Genomic DNA, 26266 nt, shown 5'->3' on the forward strand with positions numbered 1-26266 from the left:
TATTATAAACACTAATACCATCCAGAAACAGTCTATGGTCCTATCAGGAAACTTGAAGAAAATGTGGTTTTAGGGAATTAAGAATTTCAAAATACGGAACATAACAGTTTTACAAGCTAGCACTAACTCAAAGACACAGAATACAGTAATACTGACTGAGAAAACCAACTGTACTATTCTAATATTAAAAGACTATTAGCTTAAAAAAAAGTATTAGACTCAGCACAGTTAAAAATAAAATAGATTTTTGGGACCCAACATTTCCCACAGATTAAAACATTATTACTCAAGTCAGAGTTCTTTGGCACATAACAATTCAAGGTTATATAGTGTTCTCAGTCAAATTACCTTAGTGCCTGACAACCAATGGAATCAATGGAAGACATCTCAAATAGTTTAAGGAGAACTTTTGGGTTAAGATGCTTTAACTTGAGAGTGACATCTGAAAGTGCATCAGTTATCCATTCAAACATCTCTGGGAGTTTACTAAGCAAAAGGCATTACACTAAATTTTGGAGATAAAATGGTGAAGAAGCTACAATATCTGACCATTACAGAGTTTACACTCCGGTAGTTTCGTAAAAGAATAGAAGTGGGATCTTCATCAGTATTTCACTGCCTGTTACCTGTGCTCCAAATCAAGACATTTCCTCCTTCTCCTATTTGTATTTGGAGGGAAAGTGACAAGGATAGAGAAACAAGGAAGAAAACAGATTTGCATGTATCAACTGAATCAAAATTATTTTCCTTATCTTTTTCTCTGTAAAGCTGAACTCCTTAATGAGAGAGGCTGAAAACTATTCACCTTCCTATCCCTAGCACCTAGTGCTTATCTGCTGCTCCACTACATCAGAACCAAGCCAATCTCTTTTTCTACTATAAACCAGTATCAAGAATAAATGAAGATTAAAACAACAAAGGTCAATCTTTCCAGTGTTTCTTTTTGCAAAAATAAGCACATACCTATATTCATATAAGTATTTTAAAAGCTATAAAGTAATATACATCTCCTTTAAGGAAAAGCATGCAGTTCCATAAAGCTAGTTTCCTTTCACCACCATCAGTGTATCTCCCTCACCTTGCAATGACATCCAGAGGCAACCACTATCATAAGCGTGGGTAAATGAGATCACATTGTACACATCATTCTGAAATGAACTTTTCCTTACATTTATGAGGTATCTCCATATTCATACACATCAAAAGGAAGCATGGTATAGTGGACTCTGAAGCCAGACAACTTAGGTTCAAATCCTAACTTCAAATCTTGGCTCTGCTATTTACCAGCTACGAGAGTATGTTATTCACCCCTCTATATTTCAGTATTCTCATATGCAAAATGAAGATAATGATAGTACCTCTTTCTGACTTTTCATGAGGATTACAACAGTTAAGATTCATAAAGGGCTTAAAACAATACAGAACCTGGACATAGAAAGTACAAGGTGTTTCTTAAGTTGAAATAAATACTAATTAGTGATAACAGCCTCAATATAGATTTAGGTAATTCTCCATTGTATAACTATTCTATATCTTATTTATCCATGCTTTCCTACTGACAGGCATTTAGATTATTTTTTCCAAATGAATATCCATGTACATTCCTCCTTGGGCAACTGTTCAAGTTTCTCTAGACTAAATACCTTGAATAGTAATCAACTGCTAAATAATAGAGTATGCACATTTTCAACTGTATGAGTAACATCCCATCCTAAGCTTTGCAATCTAATAGGTGAAAACTGACAGCTCATACGTTTTCAACTGCACTTCCCTACGAATGAGACTAAGCATCTTTTCAGTTCATTAGCCATTCCAATTCCATTTCCTCTGCTGCTAATTGCCTTTATATCCATTGTTCATTTTATGTGTATCACCTTATTCTTTTGATCTTTATATAGTCTGGACACAAATCCACCGAATATTAAAGACATTTTGTGTGTCTCTTCCTAGGTATGCTGCATATTTTTTAGTTTGGTTTATAATGCCTTTTTGTTGTTGTTGTTGTTGAGCCCAGGCTGGAGGGCAGTGGCACAATCTGGCTCACTGCAACCTCCGCCTCCTAGATTCAAGCAATTCTAGTGCCTCAGGTTTCTGAGTAGCTGGGACTACAGGCACGTGCCACCACGCCTGTCTAATTTTTGTACTTTTCGTAGAGAAAGGGTTTCACCATGTTGATCAGGCTGGTCTTGCACTCCTGACCTCAAGTGAACCATCTGCCTTGGTCTCCCCAGATTGCTGGGATTACAGGTATGAGTTACCACACCCAGCCTGATGTCTTTTATTAAACTGAAGTTTTTCTGTTTGAGGCAACAAAATCATTTACCCTTGATGCCTTTAACCTTGATGGTTCATTCTTACTTTCCTGACTTGTTAAAGATCTTCCATATCCTAAAGTTGCATACTCATCTATATTATCCTCTTTTTAAAAAATAGTTTTTCACATATATTATTTAATTCAACTGGAATTTATTTTCACGTATTGCTTGAAGCAGAGATCTAGTTTTCCCCCCCATCTAGAAAACCAATTCGACAGTCTACTTTTTCTCTCCTTACTGCCAAGGAATGCCATTTCTAGCCTTCACCAATGTTCCAAATGTGTATGAATCCATTTCTGAACTCTCTATTAGCTTGTCTTTTCCTGTACTAATACTATACTTCAAGTGCCATGATTTTTTAACAGAGGTACTTACATAAAGCATACAAATACTGAATGTACAGCTTGAGCTTTAAATACATATACTCCTGTGTGTGATCCGGCTCAAGCCAAACTATTAACATTCCTCATGCTCCAGGGGCTCCCTCATGAGCCTTACCAATCAGTACCATGCTTCCAAGATGACCACAATTCTCATCTCTATCACTATAGATTATTTCTACTTGTTTTTGAGCTTCCTATAAATGAAATCATACAATATGTAATCCTTGTGACTCACTAATTTCATTCAACATTAAGTCTGGGAGAGATTCATCCCATGTTATGCACAGCAGTTTGTTCTTTGTCATTGTATGTAGTATTTCAATCTAAATAGCGTAACTTTTATTTCTATTTTTTGAGACAGAGTGTCTTTCTTGTCTCCCAGGTTGGAGTGCAATGGCATGATCTCAGCTCACTGCAACCTCCGCTTCCCAGGTTCAAGCGATTCTCCCAACTCAGCCTCCCAAGTAGCTGGGATTACAGGCACATGCCACCATGCCCAGCTAATTTTTGTTTTTAGTAGAGATGGGGTTTCACCATGTTGGCCAAGCTGGTCTTGAACTCCTGACCTCAGGTGATTCACCCGCCTCCGCCTCTCAAAGTGCTGAGATTACAGGCATGAGCCACCACGCCCGGGGCTAAATACCATAATTTTTAAACTCATCTTGACATCCAACAGAGCAAGTTCCTCCTCATTCTTTTTCTTCTTCCAAAACTATCTTGGTTATTCTTGAACCTTTAATTTTGCACAGGAAGGTCATTTTCCACACAAAAAAAAATCCTACTGGGATTTGTGTCTGAAACTCAATTCACAAAGTAACTTTTCAGTAATATTTATTACTAAATAAATTTTAACTTCCCACCCAAAAATATAGTAAATCCTGCCTTTTATTCATGTCTAATTTTATGTCCTTCAATAAAATGTTGGGTACTTTATAGAATTTCATATAAAGGAGATGCTTTTTATTTTCTAATTGGCTACTGCTAGTTTGAATGCTGACTTTGTATCCAGCAAGGTTGAATTATTTTATTAATATGAACAGTACTTTCATTTCTTTTAACATTTCTAAGGAGCATCTCATCTCATTTCTCTTCCTTTCCAACCCTTTTGGATTTTCTTTCTTTTTGCATATTGATAGAGATATATCTGTCTTACACTTGGCTTTAATGAGAATGTTTCCGAAGTTTCACTATTAAGCATGATGCTTTCTATTTGAAAGGTAGCCTTTACTGCAAGAAAAAAAAGTTCATTTCTGTTCATAGTGTAAGAGTGGTTTTTCAAAACTTTAATGGGTATTGAGTTTTAACATACAGTTTTACTAAATTTATCTAGATTTTTTCCTAAATTTTCTTATAAATTCATACAATTTTCAAATATTGAACTATCCTAAACTCCTATCTCAATTAAAATTTTTATGTCTGTGTTCATAAGTAAGACTGAATGTAATATATTTTCTCTTGTGTGGTCTTTCCATTCTAGATTTAAATGCTAAACTTGCCTGATAAACAGGTAGGGTAACTTTCCCTCTTTTTCTGTTCTCTGAGTCAATTTGCATAAGATTGGGATTAGCTGTTCCGCAAAAGCATATCTAAAATTATAATTACAAATATGACCATGAAAACTATTCCTTCATACTTGAGATGCTGAGGCGGGAGAATTGCTTGAGACCAGTTTGAAGCTGCAGTACACTATGATCACGCCTGTGATCACGCACTGCACTACAGCCTCAACAGCACGGCAAGACCCCATCTCTAAAAAAAACAACCAAACAAAAAAAAACCTATTCCTTCTGACACCACTTCACACAAACTAGAAAGGCAATAATTAAAAAGACAGATAATGAAAAGCATTGGTGACATTACAGAAAAGTGTGAACCTTTGTACACTGCTGGTGGGAAAATAAAATGATGCAGCCACTTTGGAAAACAGTCTTGCAGTTCCCCAAAAGTTTAAACACGGAGTATCACATGACCCAGCAATTTCACTCCTAGGTATACATAGTCAGCGCTCCATATCCATGGGTTCTGCATCCATAGATTCAACCAATTGCAGATTGAAAATATCTGGGGGGAAAAGTTGTGCCTATACTATGTACAAACTTTTTTCCCTTGTCATTATTCTCTAAGCAATACAGTATAACAACTATTTACACAGCACTTGGGTTGTATTAGATATTACAAGTAATCTAGAGATCAAGTAATGCATATGGGAGAATGTGCATAGGTTATACGCAAATACTGTGGCATTTTTATGTCAGAGACTTAAGCACCTGAGGGAAGTCCTGGAAACAACACAGGACTATAATAGTTCACAGAAGACTATTCCTAATAACCAAAAAGTGCAAAACAATACAAACATCCATCAACTGATAAATGAATAAACAAAATGTGGTATATCCACAAACGATGATGTATTATTAAAGAATGAAGTGTACTGACATATGCTACAATGTGGATAAACCTTAAAACATGCTAAGTGAAAGAAATCAATCCCTCCCAAAACACATATTTATAATTCCATTTTATGAACTGTCCAGAACAGGCCAATCTATAGAAATAAGAGGAAGATTAGTAGATGCCTAAGGATAGAGGGTTAGGAGAGATGAAAATGTTCTAAAAATGACTATAGTAATTCTTGGCAACTCTGTAAAAATACTAAAACCTACTGAATTGTACATTTTAACCAGGTAAATAATATGGTATGTGAATATCTCAATAAAGTTGTTATAAAAAAAAACCACCTATTCCTCTTGGGGAGATTTATTACAGCTTCAATTTCTTTAATGGTTTTTGGTTTCTTCTTCTTGTATAGACAAATTTGAAAAAAAAAATTACTAGAAAATAAAATTCATTTTAAAATTTATATAAATTATTAGTGATTTCTTATAATTTTAAAAATCACCATTATAGTTGTACTTACACCTCTTTTTTAAATTTGACTATCAGTCTCATCTATTTTTCTTGGGTATTTCCAGAATCAACTGCAAATAACCAGCTTTGACTGATCACGACATTGTTTTTCTTGCTGCTGCTTATTTTCTTTCTTTTTTTTTTTTTTTTTTTTTTGAGACAGAGTCTCGCTCCGTCACCCAGGCTGGAGTGCAGTGGCACAATCTCAACTCACTGCAACCTCCACCTCCCGGGTTCAAGCAATTCTCTGCCTCAGCCTCCCAAGTAGCTGAGATTACAGGCGCCTGCCACCATGCCTGGCTAATTTTTGTATTTTTAGTAGAGACAGGGTTTCACCATCTTGGCCAGGCTGGTATTGAACTCCTGACCTCGTGATCCACCCGCCTCAGTCTCCCAAAGTGCTGGGATTACAGACGTGAGCCACTGCGCCCGGTCATTGCTGATTATTTTCTAGTTCACCAAATTCTATTTTCATTTTTATTATTTCCTCTTCTTCCTTTGACTCTACTCTTTTTTTAGCTTTTTAAATTGAAGAGCTGGCTCATTTATTTTCAATCTTTCAATCTAATACATTCATTAAAGATTATGAATTTATCCTCAAGTACCATTTTTTGTGCATCCCTCAAATTTTGATACAACACTTTTGTTGTGATTTAGTTCTAATTATTTTGTAATTTCCATTTTGTTTTTTAATTCTTGAAAATTCTTAATCATTTTTCCTTTAATATTGTTTCTCTACTCTTCTGTGTATGCTCTTTTCTAAAACTCCAATTAGACCTATATTGGAACTGCTCAATCTATCCTCTAAGTGTCATCTTTTCTTCCATATTTTTCACCTCTTCATTTTTCTGCATTTCTCTGTGCTTGTCCAGAGGAGTACTTTTTTTCTTCACATTAGTAACTTCTCTCTTTAGCTGTGTCAAATCTTCTATTTTACCCATTTATTGAGTTATTTTATTACAAGCTATATTTTTCAAGATTTTAATTGGTTATTTTACATAAATATTTATTGTTTCTGAAGTAACTGTTTTTGTTCAATTATAATGCAATATGCTCTTGGTTAAAAAAAAAAAAAAAGTAACTGATGTCTGGCTAGGCGCAGTGGCTCACACCTGCAATCCCAGCACTTTGGGAGGCTGAGATGGGCAGATCGCCTGAGGTCAGGAGTTCGAGACCAGCTTGGCCAACATGGCGAAACCCCATTTCTACTAAAAACACAAAAATTAACTGGACACGGTGGTGCACACCTGTAGACCTAGCTACTAGCGAGGCTGAGGCTGGAGAATCGCTTCTTGAACCTGGGGGGTGGAGGTGGCAGTGAGTGGAGATAGCGCCACTGCACTCCAGCCTGGGCGACAGAGTAAGACTCCGTATTAAAAAAAAAAAAAAAAAAAAAAAAAGGTAACTGAAATTTTAAGCTAAATCACCTTAGACAAAATATTTGAAAAGCTCTCCATTATAAATCATTTCTTTAATGACAAAAAAAAAAAATCACTTTTTAGGAATTCTCTTGGCTGCTATTCTGCCAAATGTTATCCCACTGTGCCTACCTGCTTCAAGGCATGAAAAGTTCTATTATTCTCATTTTAGAATTAGAGAAACTGAAGCACAATAAAGTTCTTTTTAAAACACTTTCTCCCCATCTTTTTTTAAAATTTCAAAGCCATAGAAAAGTTGAAAGTACAATGACCCATATACCTTCTACTCACATTCAAAATTGTTAACATTTACAACTTTTGCTTTACCTTTTTTCTCTCTCTCTCCATATACATGCATACACCACACCCAAATATCCAAACACTTTTTTTTCTAAACCCACTCCTGAGCCCAATATGATACTTCACTTGGAATATTTCAATATATTTCTCCAAAGAATAAAAGCACTCTCAATAAAACGACCATATCATTCACACCAAAGAGACTATGAGACTGAACAGAATCGTACAAAGACATGCAGCAGTAGATTCAAAACTAGTATTTAAGTCATCTGACTAAATGTTCTTTATCTTGGCTTGTCTAATGATTGGACAAACTGCTTTCTGATGATTATTTAGAAGAGACAATCTGTCAAAGAGCATTTCCTTCCTTCATTTCTGAAAAGAAAGCAATAATCTAAGATATTTAAACTGCAAAAATCAAGGATAGTATATTTCCACTTTGTTTTCTAACACTAAATCTTTAAGTGAAGCTACTCTATACTCTCAAAACTATACATTCTTTTTATATGCCACAAGATAAATTATTAATAATATTATACTAAATAATTAGAATTTCACCATACCAGATTTTAAAGGGAAAAATTGTTTTTAAGAAAAAAATACGGTACAAATAAGATTGATGAGCCAAATGAACCTGCTTTATACATTAAAAAACTGGTAAGTGTAGGCCGGGCACGGTGGCTCATGCCTGTAATCCCAGCACTTTGGGAGGCCAAGGCGGGCGGATCACAAGGTCAGGAGATCAAGACCATCCTGCTAACACAGTGAAACCCCATCTCTACTAGAAATACAAAAATTAGCCGGGCGTAGTGGCGGGCGCCTGTAGTCCCAGCTACTCGGGAGGCTAAGGCAGGAGAATGGCGTGAACCCAGGAGGCAGAGCTTACAGTGAGCCGAGATTACGCCACTGCACTCCAGCCTGGGCGACAGAGCGAGACTCTGTCTCAAAAAAACAAACAAACAAAAAACAAAACAAACAAACAAACAAAAAACTGGTAAGTGTATTCATAAATCTATATGAAAAGCTAATATTTCAGTGGGGATGATTTAATCTCAGTCACTGATGTTAGGAACTAGGTAAGATAAACCATAAAATCCTATGCTTGCTCTCAAAGAACCTAAAAACCCAGTTTAAGAGTTGTCTATTTTTATTACACAACATACCTGTGTAAAAAATAAAATAATAAATTTTTTAAAAAGAGCTGTATATTTTTTTTTTTTTTTTTTTTTTTTGAGACACTTGCTCTTTCACCCAGGCTGGAGTGCAGTGGCGCGATCTCGGCTCACTGCAGGCTCCGCCCCCCGGGGTTCACGCCATTCTCCTGCCTCAGCCTCCCACGTAGCTGGGACTACAGGCGCCTGCCACCTCGCCCGGCTAATTTTTTGTATTTTTAGTAGAGACGGGGTTTCACCGTGTTAGCCAGGATGGTCTCGATCTCCTGACCTTGTGATCCACCCGCCTCAGCCTCCCAAAGTGCTGGGATTACAGGCGTGAGCCACCGCGCCCGGCCTGTATATTTTTTTAAAATAGCAATATGGCCAGGCGCCGTGGCTCATGCCTGTAATCCTAACACTTTGGGAGGCCGAGGCGGGCAGATCACTTGAGGTCAGAAGTTCAAAACCTGGCCAACATGGTGAAATCCTGTCCCTACTAAATATACAAAAAAGTTAGCCAGGCCTGGTGGCAGATGCTTGTAATCCCAGCTACTTGGGAGGCTGAGGCAAGGGAATTGCTTGAACCTGGGAGGCGGAGGTTGCAGTGAACGGAGATCATGCCACTGCACTCCAGCCTGGGTGACCGAGTGAGACTCTGTCTCACTTTATTTTAAAAAATAAAAATTAAATTAAATTAAAATTAAAAAATAGCAATACAACCTAAAGCTAATATTTAAGGGCTAAACTGCATCATTCAGCTAACCATAACCACAAAAATGTTTAAGATCAATCTATAGCCAAATACTAGCCAATAAGGGTATATTAACTGGGTGCTGCTAAGGTACTGTATTAAGTAAATTCCATGAATTAATACAATCTTACAGACATCCCACTTCTCTACTGAAGAATTGGAGATAACAAAGATACTAGCATAAAAGGACTGATAAAAGGGGTAAGACTTGCCTCAACTTTAAAGTACAGAAATCAGAATGGAGAAAAGGCCATCTGAAGAAAGTGAGAAACCACAAACCAAGTGTAAATAAAACTATCCAGGTAAGAGCAAACAAAAATTTCAAACTGAAGAAACTAAGGCTAGATAAAAAGAATGGAATTGGATAGCAGGAGGCCTCAAGTATCCAGCAAACGGACAAAGTTTTGTAAAACAGCTATAAGCAGGACACCACTACAAGCTCTTTATATTTAAAATGCCTTTTAGAAATAGTAACCTAGTAATAATGCAAAATGAGAGAGAAATGAGAAGAAACTATTATACTACAAATATTATATTTACAAATATTATATTTACAAATATCAATTCAATAAGTTATTTGGCAACTCAGGAAATCAGGCAGCTCAAATTGAACCAATTCTGTCACACTTCACATCAAGTCTTTTCATTACAAATAAGGAAATGGTAAATATAATTGCAACATATCCTATATTATTTTTCAAATATACTTTCAATGAAATTCAAGATACATTGAACACTGTCATTAAGAAGTGCTAGTCAAAAAAAAAAAAAGTGCTAGTCAGGCCAGGAGTGGTGGCTCACACCTGTAATCCCAACACTTAGGGAGGCCAAGGTGGGCAGATCATTTGAGCTCCCTGAGTTCGAGACCAGCCTGGGCAACATGGCAAAACCCAATCTTTATAAAAAATAAAAAATTAGTCGGGCATGGTGGTGCGCAACTGTAGTCCCAGCTACTCAGGAGGCTGAAGTGGGAGGATGGCTTGTGCCCAGGAGGCAGAAGTTGCAGTAGGCCAAGATCACACCACTGCACTCTAGCCTGGGCAATAGAGCCAGACTTTGTCTCAAAAAAAAAAAAAAAAATAGTGCTAGTCAATTAATATAAAACTATCCTTGCTGGTCAGTACTACTGTGCCAAAAGAAATTCACCAAATATGACATCTGCATAAATTTTACAATATTAAGTATTTACTTCAAAAAAGCAACATCATAAACAAATGTATACAAGAATTCAACATTTGGCTTCCCTATATTGCTTTAGAACAACTACACCATCTACCAAAAGCCAGTAAATGTGTAATTTTTTTTTTTTTTTGAGACAGAGTTTCACTCTTGTTGCCCAGGTTGGAGTGCAATGGCACAATCTCAGCTCACTGCAACCTCTGCCTCCCGGGTTCAAGCGATTCTCCTGCCTCAGCCTCCCGAGTAGCTGGGATTACAGGCATGCACCACCATGCCCGGCTAATTTTCTATTTTTCATAGAGACAGGGTTTCTCCATGTTGGTCAGGCTGTCCTCGAACTCCCGACCTCAGGTGATCCACCCACCTTGGCCTCTAAAAGTACTGGGATTACAAGTGTGAGTCACCAAGTCCGGCCAAGTAAAATGTATAATTTTTTAGAAGCAGCTATTATGTAAATAAGATACTTCAATGTCATACTTTTTACTCATACACCCATTAATAGCTCAGTATTTATTGTCCATACAATAATTTCCATAATCCATATCAAACGTACAAAAAGAAGCTATCCCAAGTAACTTCCTTTCTTTTCAATTAAACAAACTCCTTCTCACGGGACAAAATTTAGGGGAAAAAAAAATCTCAAGTTTGTGAAAACTAGACTACTTACCAGTAACTTGAGTTATCCTATTGGGTCTTTTCCCTCACAGATCCACCTCTCTTGCCCTTCTGTCCAGCATGAGAATCTTCCTGATGGGCATCCACTGGAACTGAGGGGGCATGCAGTACAGACGTATATGTAAGAAAGTTTGGGGGAGGGGATTTGGGAGATGCTAGAGACATGCTTCAGTGCACTTGCTTACCTTCCTGAAATTGGAAATTTCAACGGTTCCTTGGTCCTCGAGGCACTCACAATAACTTCAAACAATGTGGATCTGTGGAGATTACCCAATAGGAGAACTCCAGTTACTGGTAAGTGATCCAGCTTTTTCTTCTCTATCAGAATAAGAAGATTATTTCATTTTATTTGAGATTATTATTACCTGTAGAACTACGGAAGAAAGCATAAATTCACTAGATAACTATATATGCACGTATCAAAGTAAATACGGAAACAATTTGCTAAATATAATGTCAGTGGAAACTTCAGACATTATCAGAAACATAAGGAAAAGAAAATCATTAGAATGGTTTCATTTAAAAATGTCTACTATAATGGCTGCTATATTTTAATACACAAAAATATCAGCCACCAGGCTATTTCATTTTGCTGAAACAATATCATTATATTTTATATTAGTACAACAATAATTAGTTGATCAAAATCTATCATTTTTAACTAGCCATTGTCATTAACATTCACTAGATTTTGGTATAGAAGCCACTATGGTAGACTAATAATATGTTAGAATTCAGATAAAATGCATCAATACGATTCTCATTTTATCACTCATGTCTTTAACCAGGCCAGGCGTGGTGGCTCACGCCTGTAATCTCAGCACTTTGGGAGGCTGAGGCAAGCAGATCACCTGAGATCAGGAGTTCGAGACCAACCTGGCCAATATGGCAAAACCTCGTCTCTACTGAAAATACAAAAATTAGATGGACATGGTGGTGCACGACTGTAATCCCAGCTACTCGGTGGCTGAGACACGAGAACTGCTTGAACCCGGGAAGCAGAGGTTGCAGTGAGCGGAGATCGTGCCACTGCACTCCAGCCTGGATGACAGAGTGAGACTCTGTCTCCAAAAAAAAAAAAAAAAAAAAAAGTCATCCAGGCAAGGTGGCTCATGCCTGTAATCCCAACACTTTTGGAGGCCAAGGCAGGTGGATCACCTGAGGTTGGGAGTTCGAGACCAGCCTGACCAACATGGTAAAACCCCATCTCTACTAAAAATACAAAAAGTAGCCAGGTGTGGTGGCATGTGCCTGTAATCCCAGCTACTAGGGAGGCTGAGGCAGAAGAATTGCTTGAACTTGGGAGGTGGAGGTTGCAATGAGCCAAGTTGTGCCACTGCACTTCAGCCTGGGCAACAGAGGGAGACTCCATCAAAAAAAAAAAAAAAGTCAGCCAGGCACGGTGGCTCGCACCTGTGATTCCAGCACTTTGGGAGGCCGAGGCAGGCGGATCACCTGAGGTTAGGAGTTCGAGACCAGCCTCACTAACATGGTGAAACCCCGTCGCTACGAAAAATACAAAAATTAGCCGGGCGTAGTGGCAGGTGCCTACAATCCCAGCTACTCAGGAGGCTGAGGCAGGAGAATAGCTTGAACCCAGAAGACGGAGGTTGCAGTAAGCCAACATCGTGCCTGGGAGACACAGCAAGATTTCATCTCAAAAAAAAAAAAAAAAAAGTCTTTAACCATTTGTCACCTATTGACACACCAACCACAAACAAATAAAAGTATGCCAGTCATTGAAAATATTAATAATGCTAATTATAATTTAAATTCTTGTACAAAAGAAATATAGCAAATTTTAAACTTTTAAAATAATTGCCTAAAAATGGCCGTTACTGAAATAAAAACTATTTCTAATCAAAAGAAAAAAATCTCTCCAAAAGAAATTTATCTTCAAGCTCATATGAAGATATTATATTACCTTTAACTGAATACATATTAATCAATATGTATTCATCATATTCATTTTAACGTGCCACAGCATTGATGACTTCTAACACTAGTAACTACACTAGCAGGTACTAGATACAGATATATTTTAATACCCTTTACCATCATGCTTCTAAATAATCACCTCCTTCCTTCAAGAAACTTATGATTTCATGATTCTTCATTCTATGGAAACAAAGAAAGTGTATAGTTTTTCCTTTAAGAATAGTCTGGTAACTAACTCACCACTGAATAAATGAAAGAAAACAAAACAAACAAAAAATAAATGGGATAAAATGGTCTGTAAAATCATTCTACACAATCAAATTCAAAATGTAATTCTAATGAAAATCTTATATTTCAATCCTGTTATGAGGTCATATTTATATTTGTTAGGTTGACAACACACCTGTCAAGACTGTCAAGATCTGTGACAGATTCTTACTTAGATTTAAGATACAAATTGCCTTGGGTAAATGCATGCATTTTTCTATAAATTTGAGTTAAGTATAACAGTAATAAATCCATTCACTTTTAAATGACCCATTCAAACAGGGGTACTACACAGACCTCCATTTCTAATTGGAGTAAATATCAGAAAAGGGTCATCTAGGGAACTTTTCTAGTTTACTAGACTCCTAGTCACTGCAGTAAGTACACAGCACAAAGGTCTTATATGTTTATAGTGATAAAACAGATCAAGGAGCAATAATGCAAATATTTTATCCTAATGGTATAAGCTAATATAAAAGATGTCATTAAGAGGTCGGGCACGGTGGCTCAAGCCTGTAATCCCAGCACTTTGGGAGTCCAAGGCGGGCCTTTCTCTCACTGTCCAGATATCTTGCTCTGGGGCAAACAAGCTGTCATGTTCTGAGCCTATAGAAAAGAGAAGCCCACATAGCAATAAACTGATGTCTCTGGCCAACAGCCAGATGCCTGAGGCCTGAAAACAGACATGTGAGTTAACTTGGAAGGAGGTGTTCTAAGGTCTGCTGACAACCACATGAGTGAGCTTGCAAATGGATCCTTCCTCAGCTGAGCCCTAAGATGACTGCAGGCTTGTGAGAGAAAAGGTGGGAAAAAGAACAAAATTCTATTATATTATTTAAATTAATCTGACCAGATTTTGAAGCCTTACCTTACTTTTCAACTCAATTCTCAATAGCCATCTCTAAAGTGAATAATTTCTGTTTAAAACTATTTTATAAAACAATGACAAATTTTTCTAACATCACAAATTTCAATTGTCTCAAGCCAACCTGAGTGGCTCTAAATGTCTTATTTTCCTTCCTTAGGGAAAGTCAGCCTTTTCTATTTCCATTGAATAAATAACTTTTTAAAATAGAAATTCCTGTATTACATTTCAACATGTTCATGCAAATCATTCTGCTTTAACATAGTTAATTTCATTATTTTAAAAGTACATATAAAACCATAAGTACTGAAATGCCATACCTTAAAAAGTCTTCAGTGCGTGTATATTAATGACCTTTTTATGGAAACACACATCAAGGTATTAGTAACAGTAAGGTACAAACTCATTCTCTTTTATCTAATCTCAAAATATTAATGCCCCATTATCTTTCACCTAACTAGAATAGCCCAACTAGTCTTTCTATTTACACATTCCTGCAGCCTGCCAGTCCATTCTCCTCACAGAAGCCACAGAGCACTTCCACACTTAAACTCATTAAATGGCTTCTTGTTACACTTCCAATAAAATCTCAGTGTCATATCATTTACGACTAAATTGTGATCTGGCATTTTACCCACTTGCTCACCTTCATTTGATGCCACTCACCCTCTGCGCCTCACTATGCACTAGTCTTTGCTCAATGTAAAACAAACTCCTAACCAAAGGGCTTTCAACTTGCTGTTAACTATAACTCTTTCACAAATACCTCCTCTTATCCCTTTTTTTGAGACAGGGTCTGGCTTTTGCCCAGGCTGGAGTGCAGCGGCACAATCTCAGCTCACTGCAACCTCCCCTTCTTGGGCTCAAGCCATTCTCTTACCTCAGCCTTCCAAGTAGCTGGGAAACCAGGCTCATGCTACCATGCCCGGCTAATTTTTGTACTTTTTGTAGAGATGGGGTTTTGTCACGTTGCCCAGGCTGGTCTCGAACTCCTGAGGTAAAGTGATCCAATGGCCTCAGCCTCCCAAAGTGCTGGGATTACAGGTGTGAGCCGCCATGCCCGGCCTCCTCTTATCCTTCTGCTTTCTGATTAAATGCCACCCACTCAGAGAAGCCTCTCCTCTTCACCCATTTCAAATAATTCCTGTCGTTGCCACACTCTGCAATGATTTTTTTTTTGTATTTTTTTGTTTGCAACTTAAATTCCATGAGGGCTGGCCAGGCACAGTGGCTCACGCCTGTAATTCCAGCACTTTGGGAGGCTGAGGTGGGTGGATCACTTGAGGTCAAGAGTTCGAGACCAGCTTGGCCAACATGGTGAAACCCCTTCTCTACTAAAAATACGGAAATTAACCAGGCGTGGTGGCAGGCACCTGCAGTCCCAGCTACTCGGGAGGCTGAGGCAGGAGAATCGTTTGAACCTGGGAGGCAGAGGTTGCAGTGAGCTGAGATGGCACCACTGCACTCCAGCCTGGGCAACAGAGCGAGACTCCTCCATCTTAAATAAAATAAATACATGAATTAATTAATTAATTAATTCCATGAGGGTAAAAATGTGTCTTGTTCTCCTCTGTAACTCCATTACCTAGCCCAGCATCTGCCTCAAAATAGCACTTTAATGCTTAATGGGTAATTAAAATATTTTTGAAATTCGTAAGCCACTCACTGATTTTTAGTTCTAGAGTCTTGACTATTCCTTTCTTATTCTGCCTATGTTCTAAATAACTTTGTTATTCAGCACTCCTAAAACCTGAATCTTTAGGCATTGTAAATCATATGAAATCCAGTGTAGGCTGGGTGCAATGGCTAACACCTGTAATTCCAGCACTTTGGGAGGCTGAGGTGGGAGGATCGCAAGAGCCCAGGAGTTCGAGACCAGCCTAGGCAACATAGTGAGACCTCATATCTATAGAAAATTGAAATAAAAAAAAAGAAAATAAAATCCAGTGTACTTCAGAGATAGCTGTTACTTTATAGAACAAATGAAGTTTTAAAAGAAGTGCTGTGATTTGCTTGGTTAACCAGTCATTAAAGAGTGCTATGATTCATTCCTCCTAAAAACAGAAAATAAAGGTTTCTTCAAACCATACATATTCCCTCACAATTAACCATGCAATCTCCCAGGAGTTTTCAAAGCTATCATACAGTGGTGGGGCATGGTGGTTCACACCTGTAATCCCAGCACTTTGGGAGGCTGAGGCGGGCAGATCACTTGAGGTCAGGAGTTCAAGACAGCCTGGCCAACATGGCGAAACCCCGTCTCTACTAAAAACACCAAAAAAAATTAGCCAGGCATGGTGGCGCCTGTAGTCCTAGCTACTCGGGAGGCTGAGGCAGGAGAATCACTTGAAACCAGGAGGCAGAGGTTGCAGTGAGCCCAGATTGTGCCACTGCACTCCAGCAGCCTAGGCGACAGAGCGAGATTCCATCTCAAAAAAATAAATAAATAAATAAACAAAGCTACTGTACATTTACTTAGCACTTAAATTCTTGACGCCAAGAAGTACCCAATGTTTTGGGATTTTTTTTGTTGTTAATTCTATCACATTTTGTAGCTATAATCTAAAGTCATTGTTAGAGGCATAGACTTAAAGATAGATATTACTAGATAATTATATCCTTGGGAAACAAAGTTAGTTACTAACATAATTTTACTTATCTTCCTACCTACCAATATTAACCTCCTTTATTTAGACTATAAATATAAACCAGAATCATTGTAGCATGAAAAGCTGAGGACAAGCACTATGCAGAATTATTATCTTGTTACAACTTAAAAATACAAATCTAAATGCCACACTTATTAAAACAAATACTACATGGAACTTGAGAGAAAAATTAAGATTCTGTCTGATGAAAGTAAAAGCCATTGGACATGGCTAAACACACCCCCCTCTTTTTGAAAATATCCTCTTCCTTCTGTTTCTGTATTGTTACACTCTCCTGGGTTTCTTACTCCCTATTAATTTTTTTTTCCTTCTCCATTTCTTTCTTCTTCTCTGTGGGATGCTCTTCTTCTACCATGGTAAAAAAATAAAGATGTTCCTCAAAAGTCTCTCCTAGGTCTCTTTTCTCATGGTATGCAATCTATTCCCCCCCGATCTGTCTTACCCGCTCCTACAGCTTCAACTCAAATCATGTGTACTAATGACTATCAAATATGTATTTATAGCCCTTTTCTCCTTTTTCTCCTTCCTAAGCCTTACTCAACATATCCAAACTGCTTCACAGATCTTCCCTCTCAAACTTTCCCCAGGCACCCCAAATTCAACAAATCTATAGGCAAACTATTACCTGCCCCCAAACCTGTCTTCCTATTTGCTATCTCAGTGAGAACTAACACCACTCACTCAACTGCTTAAGCCAGAATCCTGAGATTCATCCTTGATACTTCCCCTTCACTACAACCCAACTACCTGCCTCCCACAACCATATCCAATCAACCATCAAGTTCTACAGATCTCTCCTAAACACATCTATAATACATTCATTTCTGTCTCCCATCTGGCATTTCCCTTGTTCAGGACATTACTGCCTCTTGCCTAGACTATCAAAATGGTTTCTCTGCCTCTAGTTAAGATTCAGCAAGAAAGTAAGCATGACACAGAGAGAATAAAACCTATCGGCTGTGGTTTCAATCATGCATTATACTGATGGTAAAAGAAAACATTTTAAAAACTGCTGGTAATTGAACATGCAGGTAGCTTAGATTGACGTAAGTTCTTGTATCCAGTAAAATGGGTATAATTTTTTTTATAAGAAAATGGTTTTATTCCTAATTTTTAGTTCCCATACAGTTTACAAATACACTTTTACTCTGATAATACAGCTTTGCAACTAGCAAAGCAGTTGCGCTAACACCCATAAATATAGGTGGAGAGACAACTAACATCCACTAACACATTCCATCTAACTCACAAAATTATGAAATTATATAAATATTCCTTAAAAAACAAGAAGTGGAAAGCAGTTTAAAGCAGCAACAGAATCAGATATATAGTAAAGGGGCTTTTGCAGTTCATTTAAGTATTATCAGTACCTACACAAGACACTGTGATGGGCATTGAGAATTTTTAAAATATTATTACAATTATCATTATTATTAACTAAGAAATGTGCTAAATTCATTTTGTCACTTATATTTAATTACCACCAAAAAACCACATGAATATAAATGTCAAGGAGGGGATTTAAACTGAAATGTGATAATGGTACCAATGGTACAGCCCTCAGGAAGGAAACAAACAAATACAAAATATTTTCAATACACTATGTAAATACATCATCACTTTTAGCATAGAATACTTTAAGAGTAATTGAGAGGGCATTCACTCTGACCTAGAGACAAGGAATGCTTAGCCTTCAGAGATGAAGCCTGAGCAATCATAAAGACCACGAAATTGTGGAAGATGGGGAAGTAGTGGGCAGAAGAAACAGCATAACATATAAAATGGCACAGTGGCCTAAAAAAGACCATGACTATGCTCAGACAATTCCAACCTTGAAAACAGGTGTACTCTTTAACTATGGCAAACAGTAAAAAATTCTGCTTTTACCGGCTTCTTAAGTCTGTATATACTGCTTACTCCTATTACACTACCAGGGTACTTTCTAGACGTTAGAACTTACTGGTAAGGTCCAAATTTTTATGTGACAGTCTACATCAGGCTACTAGGAAACACACACACACACACACACACACACAGATGATTATTGATATCATCAAGGCTTAGGGGTTTCATGGTATTTCAGATTACTGCAGTTATAAAGCTAGGTGCACACAATTAGCAACCACAATGATATGCATGTATACATTTCCCTTTTTGACTTATGAATATGGTTTGTCTGCTCATAACTATTATATCTACATGACTGTTAGTATACCTTAGTGTCTATGCTTGCAAAAACGTTATTGCCTATTTTATTGTGTAAAGTGGCCTATGAATTGTTCTGTTTTCATCTGTTTTTCAAATAAATCCCCTTTTTAAAATGTATGTGTCTTTTAAAAAATGTATTATTTTTTCCAGAATCCATTTTTGGGATTTTGACCTTTTAGGATTGTGATTTGGGGGATTTTAGACTTTAAGGATGTTGATTTTTCAGGATTTCAACATTTGAGATTATGGCATTCGGGACCCTATCGTTTGGGATTATGACTGGCTCCCAAAATAATCTTATTAATGTTATCAAAATGTATAATTTGATAGCATTATGAATTTAACATATGTTTCATCTGTAAATTATAATGCTCATTACTAACTTAATCAGGCGATTATGTAGCTTTGAGCCTTACTAATCTTGGTCCTTAAAAAAGAACAAATGTGGCTGGGCGCGGTGGCTCAAGCCTGTAATCCCAGCACTTTGGGAGGCCGAAGCGGGCGGATCACGAGGTCAGGAGATCGAGACCATCCAGGCTAACACGGTGAAACCCTGTCTCTACTAAAAATACAAAAAATTAGCCGGGCGTGTTGACGGGCGCCTGTAGTCCCAGCTACTCGGGAGGCTGAGGCAGGAGAATGGCTTGAACCTGGGAGGCGGAGCTTGTAGTGAGCCGAGATCGCGCCACTGCACTCCACCCTGGGGGACAGAGCCAGACTCTGTCTCAAAAAAAAAAAAGAACAAATGTGTCTAAGAAGATAAGTGGGGGGAAAAAAGTAAAGATATAGGGAAGGAGGGAGAAAGGACTTTCAAGAAAGAAAGCTTCAAATCTCTCCTGCCACCCTACAAAACTCACTAATAGCTCTTCTTTTTGAAATGTGAGGGTAGGTAATCCAGTCACAATTAACCTCGCCTATGCTGAACAGAATTCGAGTGGTAAAACAGGGCAGTGATTTTCCAAAAATGTTTTGCAAAACACCCTTATAAAATAAAAATTAAGAGAAGTCCTAATAAAATATGTAATGGCATGAATGACCTGGATGAGGTGAAGTGGGCAACCACAGAGCCCCACTTGCTTGCTCCCACTGAGCCAATTCCATGAAACCTTAGGAATCCACTCAACACAATTTGAAACCACTGGGCCCTCCTGAGGGAACGCCAGGTCTCTTCTGCCCCAAAAAGCTTGTTACTTGATTCTAACAGAAAAACCTCTCTCCTCTTTAACCTCTTATTTCCTGAAGCCTGCTCTTTCCCAGGAGGCTTCCCAAAGATGGCCTTGGAAGAGCTGTATGGTTGAAGGAATGTACAGCTGTGTACAGATATTGGGAGCAGGGATAAGAGATAGGAGGTATAACAGAAAGCATTTTTGGACATGAGAGTTCACTAAGCTCATTCAGAGAAGTGTCTGCTAAACAGAAAGGGGGACCAGAGATATAGACACAGAGAGATGCCCACATACCCACATTCCTGTACACATATGCATGCCCAGGCACACACCCATACATACAACCCTGCCTGCACACACACATGCACACACAAAAACGTGAGGGAAAAGCTCTTTGGAAAAAGCAGCTCGAAGTGGGATGATACCTCAGACCCCGCCCACCTCATTATCTTATCCGGAAAAAATAGAGCAGTGTTTCTCAAACTTTTTTTTTTGAGACGGAGTCTCGCTCTGTTGCCTAGGCTGGAGTGCAGTGGCGCAATCTCGGCTCACTGCAAGCTCCGCCTCCCAGGTTCACGCCATTCTCCTGCCTCAGCCTCTCCGAGTAGCTGGGACTACAGGTGCCCGCCACAACACCCGGCTAACTTTTTTTGTATTTTTTTTAGTAGAGACAGGGTTTCACCGTGGTCTCGATCTCCTGACCTCGTGATCCGCCTGCCTCGGCCTCCCAAAGTGTTGGGGATTACAAGCGTGAGCCACCGCGCCCGGCCGTGTTTCTCAAACTTTAATGTGCATATAAATAACCTAAAGATCCTGTTAAAGTGCAGGTTCTGATTCAGTAAGTCCTCAGTGAGGCCTGAGATTGTACATTTCTAACAAGCTCCCAGGTGATGCTAATGCCACTGGTCTGTGGACCACACTTTGATAGCAACATCCTACATAACAACACATCTCCACATGATCTATATTATAATTGAAAAACAAAGTTCCCTGGTAAAATAAGACTGAGAACTGCTCAATTAAGTAAGACAAAACAAACTGGAGCCTTCTCAGAGACTGGAGGACTTCTCGGAGACTAACTTAGAGGACCAAGATGAGGTGAGAATGGTCATGAGAAGGCCCTAAAATGGGAAAAAGTCTACTTTTTTCCCATTCTTCCAATGAGAGATACTTCACGTTTCCATTTTAAATGCTAATATCTATGCAAAAATACAGAGTGGAAACACAGCATTTTAGAAGTAGCTAACTTCTGACTGGAATGATAATATGAAAATAATCATTACTGGTGGAGCCAAGATGGCCGAATAGGAACAGCTCCGGTCTCCAGCTCCCAGCCCCAGCGACACAGAAGACGGGTGATTTCTGCATTTCTGCTTGAGGTACCGGTTTCATCTCACTAGGGAGTGCCTAACAGTGGGTTCAGGACAGTCGGTGAAGCGCACTGTGCGCGAGCCGAAGCAGGGCGAGGCATTGCCTCACTCGGGAAGCGCAAGGGGTCAGGGAGTTCCCTTTCCTAGTCAAAGAAAGGGGAAACAGACGGCACCTGGAATATCAGGTCAGTCCCGTCCTAATACTGCGCTTTTCCAACGGGCCTGGAAAACGGCACACTAGGAGATTGTGTCCCGCACCTGGCTGGGAGGGTCCTATGCCCACAGAGTCTTGCTGTTTGCTAGCACAGCAGTCTGAGATCACGCTGCAAGGCGGCAACGAGGCTGGGGGAGGGGCGCCCGCCATTGCCCAGGCTTGCTTAGGTAAACAAAGCAGCCAGGAAGCTCGAACTGGGTGGAGCCCACCACAGCTCAAGGAGGCCTGCCTGCCTCTGTAGGCTCCACCTCTGGGGGCAGGGCACAGACAACCAAAAACTCAGCGAGAACCTCCACAGCCTTAAATGTCCCTGTCTGACTGACAGCTTTGAAGAGAGTAGTGGTTCTCCCAGCACGCAGCTGGAGATCTGAGAACGGACAGACTGCCTCCTAAAGTGGGTCCCTCACCCCTGAGCAGCCTAACTGGGAGGCACCCCCCCAGTAGGGACAGACTGACACCTCATTCAACCGGGTACTCCTCTGAGACAAAACTTTCAGAGGAACTATCAGACAGCTGAATTTGTGGTCTCACGAAAATCCGCTGTTCTGCAGCCACCGGTGCTGACACCCAGCCAAACAGGGTCTGGAGTGGACCTCTAGTAAACTCCAACAGACCTGCAGCTGAAGGTCTTGTCTGGTAGAAGGAAAATTAACAAACAGAAAGGACATCCACACCAAAAACCCATCTGTACATCACCATCATCGAAGACAAAAAGTAGACAAAACCACAAAGATGGGGAAAAAACAGACCAAAAAAACTGGAAACTCTAAAAAACAGAGCACCTCTCCTCCTCCAAAGGAACGCAGTTCCTCACCAGCAACGGAACAAAGCTGGATGGAGGATGACTTTGATGAGTTGAGAGAAGAAGGCTTCAGACGATCAAACTACTCTGAGCTACGAGAGGAAATTCAAAACAATAGCAAAGAAGTTAAAAACTTTGAAAAAAATTTAGAAGAATGGATAACTAGAATAACCAATGGAGAGAAGGGCTTAAAGGAGATGATGGAGCTGAAAGCCAAGTTTCGAGAACTACGCGAAGAATGCAGAAGCCTCAGTAGCAGATGCGATCAACTGGAAGAAAGGGTATCGCTGATAGAAGATGAAATGAATGAAATGAAGAGAGAAGGGAAGTTTAGAGAAAAAAGAATAAAAAGAAATGAACAAAGCCTCCAAGAAATTTGGGACTATGTGAAAAGACCAAACCTACGTCTGATTGGTGTACCTGAAAATGATGGGGAGAATGGAACCAAGTTGGAAAACACTCTGCAAGATATTATCCAGGAGAACTTCCCCAATCTAGCAAGGCAGGCCAGCATTCAGATTCAGGAAATACAGAGAACGCCACAAAGATACTCCTCGAGAAGGGCAACTCCAAGACACATAATTGTCAGATTCACCAAAGTTGAAATGAAGGAAAAAATGTTAAGGGCGGCCAGAGAGAAAGGTCGGGTTACCCACAAAGGGAAGCCCATCAGACTAACAGCTGATCTCTCAGCAGAAACTCTACAAGCCAGAAGAGAGTGGGGGCCGATATTCAACATTCTTAAAGAAAAGAATTTTCAACCCAGAATTTCCTATCCCGCCAAACTAAGCTTCATAAGTGAAGGAGAAATAAAATACTTTACAGACAAGCAAACGCTGAGTGATTTTGTCACCACCAGGCCTGCCCTAAAAGAGCTCCCGAAGGAAGCACTAAACATGGAAAGGAACAACCGGTACCAGCCCCTGCAAAAACATGCCAAATTGTAAAGACCATCGAGGCTAGGAAGAAACTATAGCAACTAACGAGCAAAATAACCAACTAACATCATAATGACAGGATCAGATTCACACATAACAATATTCACGTTAAATGTAAATGGGCTAAATGCTCCAATCAAAAGACACAGACTGGCAAACTGGATAAGGAGTCAGGACCCATCAGTGTGCTGTATTCAGGAAACCCATCTCACGTGCAGAGACACACATAGACTCAAAATAAAGGGATGGAGAAAGATCTATCAAGCAACTGGAAAACAAAAAAAGGCAGGGGTTGCAATCCTAGTCTCTGATAAAATAGACTTTAAACCAACAAAGACCAAAAGAGACAAAGAAGGCCATTACATAATGGTAAAGGGATCAATTCAACAAGAAGAGCTAACTATCCTAAATATATATGCACCCAACACAGGAGCACCCAGATTCATAAAGCAAGTCCTCAGTGACCTACAAAGGGACTTAACTCCCACACAATAATAATGGGAGATTTTAACACCCCACTGTCAGCATTAGACAGATCAACGAGACAGAAAGTTAACAAGGATATCCAGGAATTGAACTCAGCTCTACATAAAGTGGACCTAATAGACATCTACAGAACTCTCCACCCCAAATCAACAGAATATACATTTTTTTCAGCACCACACCACACCTATTCCAAAATTGACCACATAGTTGGAAGTAAAGCTCTTCTCAGCAAATGTAAAAGAACAGAGATTATAACAAACTGTCTCTCAGACCACAGTGCAATCAAACTAGAACTCAGGATTAAGAAACTCAGTCAAAACCGCTCAACTACATGGAAACTGAACAACCTGCTCCTGAATGACTATTGGGTACATAATGAAATGAAGGCAGAAATAAAGATGTTCTTTGAAACCAACGAGAACAAAGACACAACATACCAGAATCTCTGGGACACGTTCAAAGCAGTGTGTAGAGGGAAATTTATACCACTAAATGCCCACAAGAGAAAGCAGGAAAGATCCAAAACTGACACCCTAACATCACAATTAAAAGAACTAGAAAAGCAAGAGCAAACACATTCAAAAGCTATCAGAAGGCTAGAAATAACTAAAATCAGAGCAGAACTGAAGGAAATAGAGACACAAAAAACCCTTCAAAAAATTAATGAATCCAGGAGCTGGTTTTTTGAAAAGATCAACAAAATTGATGGACCGCTAGCAAGACTAATAAAGAAGAAAAGAGAGAAGAATCAAATAGATGCAATAAAAAACGAAAAAGGGGATATCACCACCGATCCCACAGAAATACAATCTACCATCAGAGAATACTACAAACACCTCTATGCAAATAAACTAGAAAATCTAGAAGAAATGGATAAATTCCTCGACAAATACACCCTCCCAAGACTAAACCAGGAAGAAGTTGAATCTCTGAATAGACCAATAACAGGCTCTGAAATTGTGGCAATAATCAATAGCTTACCAACCAAAAAGAGTCCAGGACCTGATGGATTCACAGCTGAATTCTACCAGAGGTACAAGGAGGAACTGGTACCATTCCTTCTGAAACTATTCCAATCGATAGAAAAAGAGGGAATCCTCCCTAACACATTTTACGAAGCCAGCATCGTCCTGATACCAAAACCTGGCAGAGACATAACCAAAAAAGAGAATTTCAGACCAATATCCTTGATGAACATTGATGCAAAAATCCTCAATAAAATACTGGCAAACCGAATCCAGCAGCACATCAAAAAGCTTATCCACCATGATCAAGTGGGCTTCATCCCTGGGATGCAAGGCTGGTTCAACATACGCAAATCAATAAATGTAATCCAGCATATAAACAGAACCAAAGACAAAAACCACATGATTATCTCAATAGATGCAGAAAAGGCCTTTGACAAAATTCAACAACACTTCATGCTAAAAACTCTCAATAAATTAGGTATTGATGGGACGTATCTCAAAATAATAAGAGCTATCTACAACAAACCCACAGCCAATATCATACTGAATGGGCAAAAACTGGAAGCATTCCCTCTGAAAACTGGCACAAGACAGGGATGCCCTCTCTCACCGCTCCTATTCAACATAGTGCTGGAAGTTCTGGCCAGAGCAATCAGGCAGGAGAAGGAAATAAAGGGTATTCAATTAGGAAAAGAGGAAGTCAAATTGTCCCTGTTTGCAGATGACATGATTGTATATCTAGAAAACCCCATTGTCTCAGCCCAAAATCTCCTTAAGCTGATTAGCAACTTCAGCAAAGTCTCAGGATACAAAATTAATGTACAAAAATCACAAGCATTCTTGTACACCAATAACAGACAAACAGAGAGCCAAATCATGAGTGAACTCCCATTCACAATTGCTTCAAAGAGAATAAAATACCTAGGAATCCAACTTACAAGGGATGTGAAGGACCTCTTCAAGGAGAACTACAAACCACTGCTCAATGAAATAAAAGAGGATACAAACAAATGGAAGAACATTCCATGCTCATGGGTTGGAAGAATCAATATCGTGAAAATGGCCATACTGCCCAAGGTAATTTATAGATTCAATGCCATCCCCAACAAGCTACCAATGACTTTCTTCACAGAATTGGAAAAAACTACTTTAAAGTTCATATGGAACCAAAAAAGAGCCCGCATCGCCAAGTCAATCCTAAGCCAAAAGAACAAAGCTGGAGGCATCACGCTACCTGACTTCAAACTATACTACAAGGCTACAGTAACCAAAACAGCATGGTACTGGTACCAC

General features: G+C 39.0%; 1 protein-coding gene across 9 annotated transcripts in view; it reads right to left on the reverse strand.

Moving 5' to 3' along the window:
* Window positions 1-26266, reverse strand: part of YAF2 (YY1 associated factor 2) — an 84266-nt gene that overhangs the window by 41105 nt on the left and 16895 nt on the right. For 3 of the 9 annotated variants that reach the window (XR_010116416.1, XR_010116417.1, XR_010116418.1), the window contains exons 4-5: window positions 11268-11339; window positions 11075-11174 (exon numbers count right to left, since the gene is read on the reverse strand). The exons of 3 other annotated variants lie outside the window; for them this stretch is intronic. Coding sequence is in view for 3 of the 6 variants with exons in the window: in XM_063620198.1 (XP_063476268.1) it covers window positions 11268-11400; window positions 13160-13199 (173 nt within the window). In the remaining 3 variants the exon portion in view is untranslated. Of the gene's footprint in view, window positions 1-11074; window positions 11175-11267; window positions 11401-13159; window positions 14450-26266 lie in introns of those variants that run through there. 3 more of the 9 variants (XM_063620198.1, XM_055249437.2, XM_063620199.1) reach the window with 3 other exon arrangements.

Source organism: Symphalangus syndactylus, chromosome 17 (assembly GCF_028878055.3).
Source record: "Symphalangus syndactylus isolate Jambi chromosome 17, NHGRI_mSymSyn1-v2.1_pri, whole genome shotgun sequence".
Taxonomy (NCBI): Eukaryota; Metazoa; Chordata; class Mammalia; order Primates; family Hylobatidae; genus Symphalangus; species Symphalangus syndactylus.